The 14,949-nt window shown below is 45.4% G+C and overlaps 1 protein-coding gene across 4 annotated transcripts in view; it reads right to left on the bottom strand.

Annotated features, from left to right (window-relative positions):
* Nucleotides 1–13,926, bottom strand: part of LOC142586012 (tRNA-uridine aminocarboxypropyltransferase 1) — a 47,597-nt gene extending 33,671 nt beyond the window's left edge. Inside the window, exons 1-3 of one of the 4 annotated variants that reach the window (XM_075697228.1) lie at nt 13,758–13,926; nt 12,756–12,893; nt 269–414 (exon numbers count right to left, since the gene is read on the bottom strand). In XM_075697228.1, coding sequence (XP_075553343.1) covers nt 269–414; nt 12,756–12,893; nt 13,758–13,826 — 353 coding nt within the window. In that variant the 5' untranslated portion in view covers nt 13,827–13,926. Of the gene's footprint in view, nt 1–268; nt 415–12,755; nt 12,894–13,483 lie in introns of all 4 variants that reach the window. The other 3 variants (XM_075697225.1, XM_075697227.1, XM_075697226.1) reach the window with 3 other exon arrangements.
* Nucleotides 13,927–14,949: the final 1,023 nt, after the last annotated feature.

Here is a 14,949-nt window from a genome sequence, read left to right as displayed (position 1 = left end):
TGCTCACAAAAACACCAGCAATGCCACACCTCTGTGACATAAGAGCTCTAGAACGAAAACGCCTCACGAAATTACCAGGAACAACAGAAAACAAGCATTGCAAAAACAGCACACACTAGAAATTTCCATCATCCTTAGTAAGCATCGCCCATATGCGAAAATGAGGAGCTGTGTGCTTTGTAGTTAACACACTGATTAATATCACTGTATTTCTGAAAAGAAAAAAAACTCTGATGTCAGAATAAAAATGCACAGCAGGGACAGATACCTGTCAATAAATATTAATGTCTTCCAGGGAATGTTGAAATGCTCCTTTGCACAAATGACACATGGGCCGGCTGTCTGGCCATTCTGCCTGCTCTTCCACAGCTTCTCAAAGGGCTGGGCATTCTCTCCGGGAAAAAGCAGCAACACCTATTTCACAAACAAAAATGCAGAAACACAGTCTGTTCCAGCTCATGGAGTTGTTTTGACTGCTTGTAATCACTTGCAACATAGTTTAAGCATCACGTACCATTAGGCAAGTTTTGTACTTTTCTGCTAAGACTGCTTTCGTTTGCGCCCCGGGCACAAAGCACTTCCATTTTAATGTTGTTATTAAATTCTAGTAAAGCAAAATCAAATAATAAGCTGTTACAGCTACACATTGAGTTGTAGCTGTAAATTATAATAAATATTTATAAACGAACTATTAAAAAAATCATGAGCCATTCGACTCTGCGAACACGGTTGACCAGCGAAGCTGTTTAGCACACAACACAGAGGTGACACATAATTTTGAACAAAGATACGAACTCAGTTATTGTCGTGATGGGTGGTCATCGTGACAAAAGGTATGCACACTCATTTATTGTCCTGATCGGTGGTCATTATTTTACTTGCAACTCCAATCACAGTCCTTGATGATGTCAAAGCAATGCACATACACATGCACATGCACATACACGGCTGGGCCGGATCGCATTGCGAGAAATACGCCTGCAACACGGAATGTGTAAGCCGATCCCTTTTGGGTACCGACACATCTACATTGAAATTAATGACAACGGCCACAGGGGTAGTGTCATCGCAGCTAATTCACACAAAGTGAGTAACCATGAACCTTATAGACTAAGAGCCATTGGATTTTTTGCTTGCTTACGGGGGTATGAGCCATTGATGATGACAGATTTCAATGTGCTTTTCTGTATGTTGTATGCGTGATTAGGAAGAATTTAAGCACTGTTCGCTTCACTTTGCTCAGTGCTTGTAGCCTCTGCCTTACAGGCACGACGAAATACACTGTATGAACGGTAGTATGAATGATTACGAGGGTATGAGCCATTGATGATGATAGTATTCGTTCACAGAGAGCAAATATGCAAGGAACCCTAGCCATATACAGCTTCACTGTAAAAACAGACTAAATAAAACAATAAAACTAACAGTGCAGTCATAAAAGAGAGAGAGAGAGATTTGACCTAGGTACTCAAACACAGAATTCATTATTCCATTACTTAGCATACAGCCACAGTAATGCAACTTCACCATAATTTTGAGCAAGCAGTGTGTCACATAGACATAGATCACTGGTCTCATGTAGCTGTAATTAACAAAATACTGGGGCCCTTGGTTCCTCTTGCTCCTCACTCTCGAGCTTGACTCAAGCCCCTTTATTCAAACAACCCACGAGCCTGATGTTCCCTACAAAGCTGTTGCACAATCGCTACTGATCATGATTGACAGGCAGTTCTCTCCAGTTCTCTCTTGTTATGTCTACATGAGGCTAACGTAGGTTTCGCTCACCATGAGAAATATGCAATGTAATACATCTACAAGTATGGTTGTTTGGGCTAGTTGGTTAGACACCGCAATGGGGCTCATAGCGCTGGAAGACAGGGACAAGAATGAGACAACAAGGACGAGCGTCCTCGTTACTTGTTCACTCGTCCTTGTCTCGCTCTTGTCCATGTCTTCCAGCACTAAGACCCCCATTGCTGTGATACATTTATTTGGTCTCATAATACCAGAGGCCTTCAATGATTTTCTGGTCACGAAACTCCGCCATAACGCTATGAGAGAGCTTGCTATGTTGTCGCAGCTGCCACGCAGCGGTGCTGAGAGCACGTTTGGTAGCATATACAGTAACTCTAGGTGGGGGCAAGACGAAAGCTGCGCGCTGCATCAGTTGGTTCTTTATTCTGTGGCTGGGCGCCCAAGTAGTCCGGCGACATCAGCAGTCGGTTTACCTCATTTCAAGAGATAATTTGTTGATCTGTGCCGCGTTGTCACTTCGACTACAGAGGTACATGCAAAAAAGGTATCGTTATTTTGTTTGCCTAGTGACGCCGATCAGCGGGTGAAGTGGAAACGTGCAATACCACGACAGGAAGCTGGCGGCTTTACCTTCGACTCTCAACACATCAGAGTGTGTGAAAAAGATTTTGGCACCACGGACGTTGTTCGAAGCGATAAGTTCATTGTGAAATGTGACGCTGTGTCCTTGTCCAGCGCCGTTCCTTGGCTGTTCGAAGGGCTGCCGATGTAATAGGCACCACGGCAGAAAGTGTGCATTTGTTTCTCAGATGCCGTCTTCACTTCTTCACAAGGGAAAAGAACAAACTTGCACAGGCAAGTAAGCGCGCAACATGCCTAGCCAGTGGGGGCAAGAAAGTGATCCACTGAATTTCTTGCTTCCTTAACGGTTTCAGCCATGCAAGCAAGCAGCAGTTTATTTTTCACTGCTTTTTTTCAATGCGATAGATAATCATAAAAAAAATGCATTTCTCTCTTTTCATTCACTATTATGTCAACCATGTTCATTTTTCTATTTTTAAACTACTTCACTAGAACTACTTCGTAGCTTGCTGTTTTTTGAGATGCTTTCCATCATACTATGTATTTTGTTTACTGTAATTTTTTTTGCAAAACAGTGTCATGTTGACAAACATATGTAATGGAATGTGCCATTATACTGAAGCTTGTGACGCAATGGGCATTAGTGTCTCCTCAGCTTGACACATTTTGGGATATTTGCCCCATGTTATGTGGTTCACATTCTGAATAAATCTGCAGTGCAGCAGCATCATGCTCGTGAACATGTGTCTGTGTGTGTGTGAAAACATTTATGGTAATGAGGTCCGGAGGCTTGGCTTCTTAAGCCAAGGCGGGCCGCTCCCACATTGGCACTGTCAGGCCAAGCCTTTCAGCGACATCATGGGCCCTCTGGACGGCCCTTAGTTGGTCCTGAAACAATGGGCTTTGAATCCTTTTCTCCCACTGTGTCCATTCTTCAACGAGGTTGGGGAGAGCCGTGGGACACCCCGCCAGCATATGTCTGATTCCAATGATGCCATTACAATTGTTGCAGTCCATCTTAATCTCCCTCTCTGGATATATTTTATTAATGGTGTACGGTGTGGGATATGTACCTGTCTGCAATAAGCGCAGTGAGACTGCCTGAGCCCTGTTCAGTTTTGAATGTGGCAATGGGAATTGCCTGCGTCCCAAATAGTAGTGTTTGGTAATGTCATTGTATGTCATTAAATGATCTCTAGATTCCCTGGCTTGATGGTGAACAGCTCGGTTGTGACTGTCACGGTTAGCAAATCCTCGTGCCAAGTCATGAGCAACCTCATTGAGGTTTATCCGAGTTTCATCCACTTTCCCTATATGTGCAGGAAACCATCGGATTTCAGTTCTCATAATCCCAATGTTTTCAAAAAGTTTAGCTGCAACACCAGCTACGTAGCCCTTATCAAAACACTTTATAGCAGATTTCGAATCACGGTAAATGCAAGCCCATTTATTACTCCTGATGGCTAGAGCAATTGCCACTTGTTCCGCCACCATGGGGTCCTTGGTAAAAATAGTGATAGCATCTTGCACCTTCCCTTGATAATTTGAGACAATGGCTGTATCTGCTTCTTTACCTTTCAGCCAGGCTGCATCAACTATAGCTGCCAATTGGTCCTGCTGTTCTATTTCCTGCAAGAGTGCTTTAGCTTTTGCCTTTCTCCTTTCGACATTATATTCTGGATGCATGTTTCTGGGGAGAGGGTTGGTTCTGATCTTGTTCCTAACGTCAGTCCTTAATTCTACTTCAGCCTCTATTGGGCTCTTTGATGTATTCAGTTCTGCACCTATTGCCTGTAATATGTTCCTGCCAGCTCGTGATTTTGTCAATCTTTCGTGTTGCGCTAGCTGTTGGGCCTCTGCGATTTCTTCCATTGTGTTGTGCACCCCTAGACCACGGAGCAAGAAACATTTAGGAGTGGAAACTACGCTGTTTGCGGCGACCAGAAAAAGTCACATGCCCGCGGAGCCGTTATCGTGCTGGCAGCCTGGAAAGAAATCACCGCCGTTGAGAGCGCGCTGCCCGGGCGCTGCATTTCTTTTTTTCGCTGCAGCTTCTACGACGCGCCGCATGGCGCCGCCACTGTATATGGCTCCGTCGGCGCATACAACAATTGTGACCTTATCTGGTCACCCGCACTCGCTCGCGCTGATGGGAGTTTCACCTCCTAGATGTCTTACTCCATGCCCTAGACTCATGAGTTTGTCAGTTGCAGCGTTACTGGGTATCCCTAGGGCTACTTTAACGAGCTTCCTGAGCATCACATTAAGCTTGTTAAGTTCTGCCTGCTTCCATTTGAATAATCCAGCCACATAAGTGAAGTGACAGAGAGCAAAGGCGTGTATTAGCCTCAAAGCGCTGTCCTCTCCTAAGCCTCTGTGTCTATTGGTAATTCTCCTTAGTAACCTAATGACTTCATCTGTTTTATTCGCGATATGTTGTATTGTTCTATAGTTAGCATTGTTTCCGTCTATGTGATACCCAAGAACCTTGACTGTTTCAACTAGCCTGACTGCAGATCCTTCATGAGTGTATAAGCACACTCTTGGCTCATCTTCCGGAATGTAACCTCTTGGTTTGCGACCTTTTCTGCGATGTTTTATGACCAAGAGTTCTGATTTGGCTGCCGAGCATTTCAACCCCATGTCTTTCAGTGTGTTCTCTACAACATATAAACTTTCCTGTAATCTGGTCTCTGTCTGTCCTACATTACCCTTGGCACTCCATATGGTTATGTCGTCGGCATATACCATATAATGTATACCCTAAATTTTCTCCAGATTTCTTGCAACCTTGGACATTGCTAAATTAAATAGCATGGGTGCGAGCACAGCCCCTTATGGAGTGCCCCTATTTCCCAAATTCTTAGCTTCTGATTTAAGCTCACCCAGCATGAGTTGCGCAGTTCGATTTCTAAGAAAGTCCTTAATCATGTTAAAAAGTCTCTTACCTAACCCCGTCTCCGAGAGGACGCCAAGTATTGCCTTATGCTTTATATGATCAAAAGCTTTTTCCACATCCAATCCCAAAAGAGCTTTCTTATGCACTGGGCTGGCGTGTATAAGTTGGTGTTTGATCAGCAGCATAGCATCCTGAGTTGACAGCCCGGGACGAAAGCCGATCAAGTTGTATGGGAGGATGTCGTTCTGCTCAACGTATTTAGTGAGTCGATTTAGGATGACATGTTCCACAGATTTGAGTAGACATGACGTTAAGGAAATAGGACAGAGGTTGTCTAGACTGAGTTGTTTTCCTGGCTTTAGTATGAGGATAGTATTGGCCACCTTCCATTCCTCTGAGTATACCCCTTTTCTCCAACATTCATTGAAATGTTCAGTTAGATAACAAATTGATTCATCATCCATATTTCTTAATATCTTGTTAGTTATTCCGTCAGGTCCAGCCGTCGATCTACTATTAAGACTGTGAAGAGCCGCCCTCACTTCACTCTCAGTGAAGTCCCGGTCAAGTTCTTCACATATGCCTCCTGTATATTCGGGGCTTTCGTCTTCTTCGTTTGGTTGTTTAAGTGGGAGATATTTGGCTGCGAGACTATCCATGATATCCTTCTGTGTTTTATCTTGGCTTTCCTGATGAACCAACTTAGATATAGCTGTTCTCTTGCTTGTCCTTGTTTCATTCTCGTTGAGCAAGTGTTTTAGGAGGTTCCAGCTACCTCCATGTTTGAGTCCACCATCAGCCAAATTACAGATCTCATCCCACTGTTGCTTCACGAGGGTTTTCGAGTGATCATCAATTTCTCTGTTTAATTGCGCTATTTTTTTCCTTAGCCTTCTGTTAAGTCTCTGCGTTTTCCATCTCTGTAATATAGACTGTTTGGCCTCAATCAGATGCGCCAGCCTGCTGTCCATAGCCTCAATATTTTTCTCTGTCCTGATTTCTTTAGTGGCCTTTTTGACGTGCTCTCTGAGCTGGATGACCCACGTCTGAAGGGGATCCTGCTCGGCATCTAGAGGCCCCACTTTCCTTCTGTTCACCCTGATTTTTCTGAACTGATCCCAATCAGTGAACTTGAAGATTCTAGTTTCCTGTCTCGGTATGCGTATGGTTATGTGTATGATATAATGATCGCTCTCGTGATCCATGTTTGAATTTTCCCAATTGGTTCCTCTTGAGTTGTTTACAAAAGTAAGATCTGGCGTGGAGTCCCTGCTTATGGACGTGCCACAATGGGTGGGATACGCCGGATCAGTAATCAAGCATAACCCCAGATCCATGGCAAGACTCCATAGCTCCTCTCCGTTCTTTGTGTTCCAAGTGTATCCCCATGTGTGATAGGGAGCATTAAAGTCCCCTCCAATAATGAGAGGGGAGTTTTTGGCAACCGAAAGCACCTTGAAGAGTGCTCTAAACCTCTGTCTCATGTCGTTAGGACTGCTGTAAATATTCAAACAGAAAATGCTTTGCGTCTTACCTCTGTTTCTTTTAAATATTATCTGAACTAGAATAAATTCAAACCTGGAATGTCTAAGATGAATATCATGCTCAATGTAAGGCAACTTTTTGTCAATGAGGGTCGCCTACCCCCTCCCCGTTTTTTTGTCTCTACATATAACTTTGTACCCAGTAAGCATAATTTCGTCCGCTAAGGTTTCCTGCAGCATAATTACTTTTGGCCTGGCCTCAGATGACCTGATCACCTGTCGCAGTGCTGCTTTTTTGTGTTGGAACCCGCAAAAATTCCATTGCCACACGTTAAATCCATGATTACTGTCCACTGTTATTAGGTGAGGCTGCCTTTCTATTACCTGCTACTTTCCTCTTTGTGATGGCCCCCGACAATCCAGGAATGGACTTTATACTATCCGCTTCCGATGGCAGATACTCATCGTCGTCATCCCCTCGCGTCTCAATTTTCCTAAGTCTTTTCTCCGCCGTTAGCCTCGATTTCCACGATTTGTCCACTTTAAAGTTGGTCGTTTCCACTGTCTCTCTTATCGCTTTAACTGCATCTTTTATTTCACTGAGGGCTGAGAAGACCGACTCATCCTCGGAAATCACCGCCCTCTTTTTAGGGGCAGGAGAGCTGGGGCCGTATTCTGTAGCGGTTCGTTTTGGAACCGGTTCCTTTTGGCTGTTACATCAGGATTACGTCACTCGGAGAAAGAGTGGAACGGGGCGGCGTGAGGGGAACCAATGAACGAGCGGCGGTCTGCCGGAAGATCCCGTCATCATTTTTGTTTGTACTTGGGGGACGGTATAGCAATTGAAGGATGTTGCTGGTTTTATAAAAAAACACTGGTTTGTATAGAACACTTGCAAATATATTTTCAGTAATAAATGTGAGCTTACGGCGCAGACGGCTACTGGGAGTTGTAATTTTATTTGTGTTGTTATATTATTTAGTCGCTAGGTGGTGTGCCATACGTTATGCAAACAACTTGCCTCGTCTTGTTTACGTTTTGGACTTGTTCGCGCACTGAAACCGAAACAATGTCGTCGCACAAGGACAGGTGGCTGGGTCCTCATGTTTCAGCGAGGCAGCGCGAAATACTTGTTTCATTTGTCGAGGAGCGCCCCTACCTAGCAAAGGCGTCGTGTGTGTTGGGCCAGCACAGCTGACGGCGGCTTTCTGTTGCGCCGTGGATGGGAATCTAACCTATCCTTTTTCTTTGCCCACAACCGTAATGGCCTTGGCAACGGCTGTAATGATCCGGTTGACCGAAGGCTGCGACAGTGCAATCGCTTCTTCATTCCCGACGCACTGTTGAAAGCTCCCGGTGGCAAAAAAACGCAGCGCGCACAGCACTTTCATCGTAGTGTCGACACCACGAAATCTTTGAGGTTCGAGATGTTCTTCCAGCTCATCGCAAAGACATCGCACTATGTCTTTGGAGAGCCTAAAATGCCTTTGAAACTCTTCTTCGGCCATGCCGAACGCGTCGCGTCGTTGCCTCTCGTCGCGTCGTTGTCTTTCGGCGCTCGCCAGCAGCACAACCTAGCACAACCAAAGGAGCCGCCATTGCCGTCTCTGTCTAGTCTCGTCTAGGTGCCGGCTCGTCAGCTGGCGCGAGACTAGCCGGCAGCCACGGTTGCCCTAGCAACCCTCGACATCATGCTCGCCACCGCGCGCGACCCTCGAGCGAACCACTTCTCCGCAGTTCCTCTCGTAACAGGGAACCGGTTCCTTTCCAGATGATTGGGAACCTGTGTGACGTCATCAAAATTTGTCGTCCCGTCCACCAGGGATGACGACAACGAAGTGCCGACCAATGGCAACAGCCAAAACGAACCGCTACAGAATACGGCCCCTGGATTCCCCTGGATCGCTGGTTTTGATTACAGGTCTATCTATCTCTACTCTAGCAGGGCTCGACTGCTCTTTTTTACGAAGCTCTTCTACCTGCCTGGTCAATTCTTCATTAGCTTTTCTTAAAGAAGTTACTTCTTTAATTAATTGCTCTATTCTGGCATCATTGTCATCACCCACAGCAGCCGAGGCGCCCCCAGCAACTCTCGCCATACCTTTTACTTTGTCAGCCCAAGTGGTTCCTGGCGTCTTCTTCTCGCCAGGTATTGAGTCCCTTTGCACGAAGTGCACCTGCGCTTCCCTTGACTTGGAGCGCCTTCTCTCCCTGGAGAGTGAACAATGCCTGCATCTGGTGCGACTCCTGGAGCGTGAGTGCTCCCTGTCCTTGGGGCGATGGTTGGGTGCCAGCTGTTGCGCTTCCGACTGCACTCTTGTTGCCGACCGAGTCCTGTTGCACTCTCTTCGACGAAGTCGTACGATGTAAGGGATTTGAAATCTTTGCTTACAAAACTTGTCGCCGGTGGGGATGATCGCCTTCACAAAATTTACACCTAGGTACACACACATGTTCATCTCCTGGGTTGCGAGCTCCACATCCCCTGCATTGAACAAAGTCAGGTGTTGGACACACATCGGAGCGGTGCCCGACCCTTTCGCAGGTGAAGCAGACGTCGAATCGCTTCATGTAGAGGTAGCACCTCACTAGTGTGGATCCGTACCTGACAAAATTGGGCACTTTGAGTCCATCGAAAAGTACAATGACCGATCCCGACGTCTTGTTGCGCTTCGCAGCCAGCGCAAGCGGGTTCAAGCCATGCACAATGTTTCTTGTTATCATAGCTTGCGAGTCTCTGATGTCCACTCTTCGGATGACGCCTTTGCATGTGGCATGTGGTGCCGCTTCGTATGCATTTGCCTCGTATTCCGCTTCCATAATCTTGAATGACTTGATTCTAATGTACTTCGCAGCATGTTCGGGCTTAGGTGTGCTGACTACGATGATATTTTGAGTGAAGTTCGGGCAGACAACATCTTCACAGGCCTCCTCTTCCGTTAGGCCGGACGCCTCGATAACTGCGGAACCAATCGTGGTGGTGCTCACCTTGTTCAAATTGAGCCGTCGTCGAGGTCGTATAATAATCGTTCTGTGCTCCTCGGGCAGTTGAGGCATCCTCGAAGCTTTTATAATCCGATTCTTGACCATTCCACCTACGGCGATTCCCTTGACTACATGCTCTCGCTGATTACGTGGCAATGTGCTCTCCTCATCCACAGCCTTTGTGCTAGCTCGTGATCTTCGGCCAGCCACTACTTGCCAGCCGTAATCGTCCTGATCATTGTTTCCTTCATTTCCAGCAAAATCTTCATCTTCCATGTTTGTATCCGCCATGGCTGCGGTCATGTGGGCTTACTACGCCCAACAAAGGCCCTACTCCTCACTAAGGAGCAGAAAATTTTCCGTAAAATTGTGAAGAAACAAGCCCCACCTCGAATCTTGGTGTCAGTAGATTCGCTGTCGCTTCGCGAATCCAGTGGTGTGCTTCTTTTCGTTGCACTCTCAAAATTGGTGAGCGGAGCATGGAAAAAGAAACGGAGCCGATGCTTCCACGTCTGCACTGCTCGGCACTTCTTCTTCTTCAAAAACATGTGTGCTTATTTTTATTTAGATTAGTGGCATGAAACACGGCTTCGTTTCAGTTAATCAAGTCTCCCCGGTGCAGTCTTCATTACTCAATCTCACGCTATGCAAGCATAGTCCGTCTAAGCAACACACGCTGTCATTATGAAGCATGCCAGACCGGAGTGGAGGTGATAGCGGGACTCGTCCCAGAAGGCGAGACATTTGTGAAAGCGCAACCAACGCGAGAATTGGGGGTGCATGGGTGGCCTTGCGTAGCTGCACAAGGTGAAGTGAGACATGCTCTCGCTCGTGCAATGCCTACGTAACATGAACTTGTCAAGGTTACACGTCGGAAATGAGCAGACGGTGGTACAAACTCGGAGTTAAGGCCAAGTTGGAGATCAGCGCGTACTCACGCGACACACGGACGTTGCCCTGCGAAATCTTCATCGTTCCCGCTTTGAAATGTTGCCGACGCTCTCTGCGATAACTTGCAGCAGAGTGAAGTTAGCTTTTATAAACTGTAAACACAGGAAATTTAGTAGCTTTCCTGTTTTGTAATGCGGCAGTGGCAAGCTCGCGTGGCATAGACGGTCTCATTGCAAATAGCTAGTGAGATTGGTGCTGTTTCAAGTCTTGCTGCGAGGCTTAAATGTGCGAGTACTTGGCGAGTTTCTTGGGCCTTGCACAGTGTCACAAGCCCAAGCAAATGACCTATTCTTAAACAAATAATCTCATGCTCCTCTGCCTGAGATAAGGAACTGCGCTGCAATGACGCATACATTCACTATTGCTGCATCGGCACGACTGCCTCCATCGTAGCCTTGTTATCTTGCACAGGTAAGCGAAAGTAACTTTTTTACGCGCACATGCAATAAGCGCATTGTACGTAAGCCAAAATATGAGTGGCAGTAGAATGTTAGTTGTTTGATGAAAGATAAGCAGTTGCCTCAAACCGGTACAGGAGTTTCAGCCAAGTGTGGTGCGTGCGGACATGGAATGCCCCCATGCTAACAGCAGCAACCCTAGCAGCAGCTTCTGTCCCTGTATAAAACTGCGGGCGGAGTTTCGTGACCAGAAAAGCATTGAAGGACACTGATAATACAGGATAAAAACACCACAAAGAATAGAGGCACGGCAAGAAACTGCTTTTTTGGCAGATACAAAGTCACTCTGCACGAGTTGGTCACGTGAGAACCACACAAGAGCATACATATAAAGCAAATCTAGAACTTGGGTTGTGTTAATTTAGACACAATAATGCCACTACCACTTCCACGAAAACAAAACAAGGGGTGCGCTTATTCGATTTCATCATGAGAAACAGCAAATTGATGAACCAATAGTTTGTAATTTACTTTAAAAGTACACATTATCGCAACATTGTTTCATCAACACATAGGCGGCGACTGAGAAATTCATCCATATATTCAGCTAAACATGTAAAAAACATTCATGCTTGTATAAATCACATTTAGCCGCTCAGTTAGTAAAATGGTTAAACACTATCAAGCAGATGAAGTGTGCTTATCAGTGTTATCTGCAACGCCTCCTCCAAAAAAATTTTACTAGAATTAATATTGCGATAGCACGGCATATTGCATGATAGTACCTGCCTACTACAGAACTGCAGACAGTGTGGCATGAAAGTAGACGCCATAGAATGTGCTGTCGTACATTATACATAGACCAAACATTTGTAGACAACATAACGTTATGTTGTCCCTTTCAAATACATGTTCGAACATATGGTGATCAGGGAACAAGTGACACACCAAGCATGTGCAATCTTACCATCCTCTTCTCTCTTCGAGCCGATGCACCGAAAAGTAGGCACTACAGTGCCCTCACTCTAGTAATGAAGCCGCACCAAGTGGCGCGAAAGGAAGGAATAAAGGTTGTATCTGTAGCAAAACGCACTCTAGGACTCAATATGTAGGTTCGAAGGTGGTGCGTGTGCTTATCGATTCATTGTCTAAATTAGCCGGTTTAAGACGATCAATGGACATGGTGTCTTCGCGACCGCTCATCAACGTAAAGTGTTTGGGCGTACGGTTGAGTACCCTGAAGGGGCCGTCGTATGGTGGTTGTAGTGGAGCACCGACTGCTTCTCGGCGTATGAAGACATGTGTGCAGTCGCTGAGGTGCGGGCTGACAAATGTGTTCTGATGAGTGGGGTGAAGAGATGGCTAAACAATGGTGTCCATCATTGCTCGGAGTTGTGCTTGCGTAGCTGCTGTTTTCAAAGGGTACAATGTTATACATGCATATTAGCTGTAAGAACATAGTTCAGTTATTTCAAGAATACAAAACTTGATAAAATATCAGGGCATGTCTACAATAGCACATTCGTGATTAATCAAGTAAATAATTATTAAAAAACAACTAGATATAGCCAATCTTGTTTTGTCGTTTTGCTACAAATAGAGAAGCAATAAGTAATGATTGGCAAAAGGCATGTTATATATTCGAATCCTTGCCTGTTATGGAAGCACTCAGTTTATAATGATACACAGTGAAATGCTCACCTCATTTGGGTCGAAAGCTGGGATGTTTGGAAATGTGTAAATCTTCACGTGGTCTGGAGCAAGGACAGGCAAGTGAGCTGCAGTACTTTTGCCATCAACTTCGCCAGCATGCTTCAGAATGGCAATCTGCATGGGCAACTAAAAAAAAAAAACACAAAAATGTGAATTGTCGGTCATTCCGGCTAGCACACCTCAACCTCGCGTGAACTCGTTGGAGCAAGGAAAACATTCACGAGGGAGCTTAGTTCCCTCACTCATACTTGAAATATACAGAAAACAGTAAGATGTAACAGGGCACCAACAGACATCACTTCTGTGACATTAAAAAAAATATGTACATTACACAAGTTACAAAAGATTGTTTTGACAGATGCACATGAAAGGAAGCGTTCAGATTTGGCTTTGATGCAGCTACAAGTACTGCATAGAACTACTAAAGGCTACCCAATGGTAGCCCGTTCTCAAAACACGTCGCTCTCGTATCTGGCTTCATGTTATATTTTTGTGCAGAATTACGATGCGCTCAAAGCGGTGGTGAAAAAAATTGCAGAAGTACACGCAAAACATGAGTCTGTTCCATTCAGTGAAGCACCATGACGGCTATCTTTCAATACTTTGTAACGACCAAACAACACCTTCATCGAAGTTTCTCAGTTTACCTGTCTTTACATTAGCATGCACGATATTGATAAGGATAGAAATACAGCAAGGTTTTGTGCCTCTTTTACCTTTAAGTATGGAATTCTGTCGCGAATGCTGTCGACTGCGGTAAAGCACGTGTAGCAAAAGTACATACGCGACTTGCGACATTTTGGACAAACGCCACGCTCGTTTATTTCTTCCAAAAACTCCGATGACGATATACGCAGATAGGCGAACGGATTTTCATGCCCGAATTCAAACAGGCAGCTTCGCGTAATGAGCGGCCGCCACTCGCGACTCATGCCCTTGCAGCCAAAAAGCCTCGATTAATCAATCTCAAACAGTTGAATGACAGAACACCTCGAGACTTTGCCACAACGTGAGGACTAGGATGAGCATGCATTGGACAGTGAAGGATACCCCTAGCATAGAGTTTCTTACAATAATTGTAAGAAAGTCTACGCCCCTTCGCACCCTCCACCATGCATCACACTTCACGGAGGATTTGCTCGTGGCTACTGCTGATGATAGTCAGCAGTATCATCATCAGCTACAGGCACCATCTACAGGCTTCTACGCTACAATGAGCTATCCGTCTCCGTCGCTTTTTTTTTTTTTGTTCTTAAATGTCCTAATTGGACCATGGTCCTGATACGCCATCAACTTCAACAGAATAAATAATTGTTTATAAAAACATATTAAAATAAATACTCGTAACATTTTTTTTTTCTGAAGTTGTTTTACAACCAGCCCCTATTGCCCTCTAGCACCACTAATCTCGCATGGAACCAATGGTGGATTCAATGCCTAGAAGCCATATTGTAGGAAACTCTATGCTAGAAGCTTCTAGGCATAGAGTTTGAAACTCTATGCTTCTAGGTACTATGGGGCATAGAGTTAGGAAACTCTATGCTATGGGGTTCTTGCATTGCCCAGAGGGCGCTGCGAATGGGTGGATGGAAGGTAGGAGCGTCCCCCACAGAACACCTATACAAACTGCGTCCCCTTTGAAACGGGGCGATGGCAGTTGCCACCATGCTCAGATTTTTATTTTGCCTTTTATTTTTATCTGTGTTGTGTGTTATTGAATTTCTCGATTTTCTTTAAATACGTCTTCCTACCCTTTTAACCTTATGTCACCTCTCTGCTTTTGAGCCACCAATCCTCCAATCGCCTTTTGCTAATTTCCACCGCATATTTATTTACATGACTGTCATCTCTGAACTATAGAGGCTAGAAGGTTATCCTAGTGTCGGGAGCGGGCGCCCTTTCCCGAAGCGCTGGAGAAACCAGTTTGGATGCTTGGCGGGGTAGTTCGAAGAGGGCGCTGCGCTCCTGTGGCGGGTTACCGACGCCAGCCGAAGGAATGCAGACACAAGTCGTCGTCAGTTTTTGGTAGCACGTGTACCGACGTAGTTTACTTTGTTGCAGCCTTTATTTTCGTTGAGACCGTAGTGCCACGGCTTGGTGCGATGCGACGTTGAACTTCTGTGATAATGCCTTCAAAAAAAGAGAGGACATGTTTTGTTCCCCTTTGTAAGGGCGGTTACAA

Source organism: Dermacentor variabilis, chromosome 6 (assembly GCF_050947875.1).
Source record: "Dermacentor variabilis isolate Ectoservices chromosome 6, ASM5094787v1, whole genome shotgun sequence".
In the NCBI taxonomy this organism is placed as follows: Eukaryota; Metazoa; Arthropoda; class Arachnida; order Ixodida; family Ixodidae; genus Dermacentor; species Dermacentor variabilis.
This window is presented reverse-complemented; position numbering and strand designations above follow the sequence as displayed.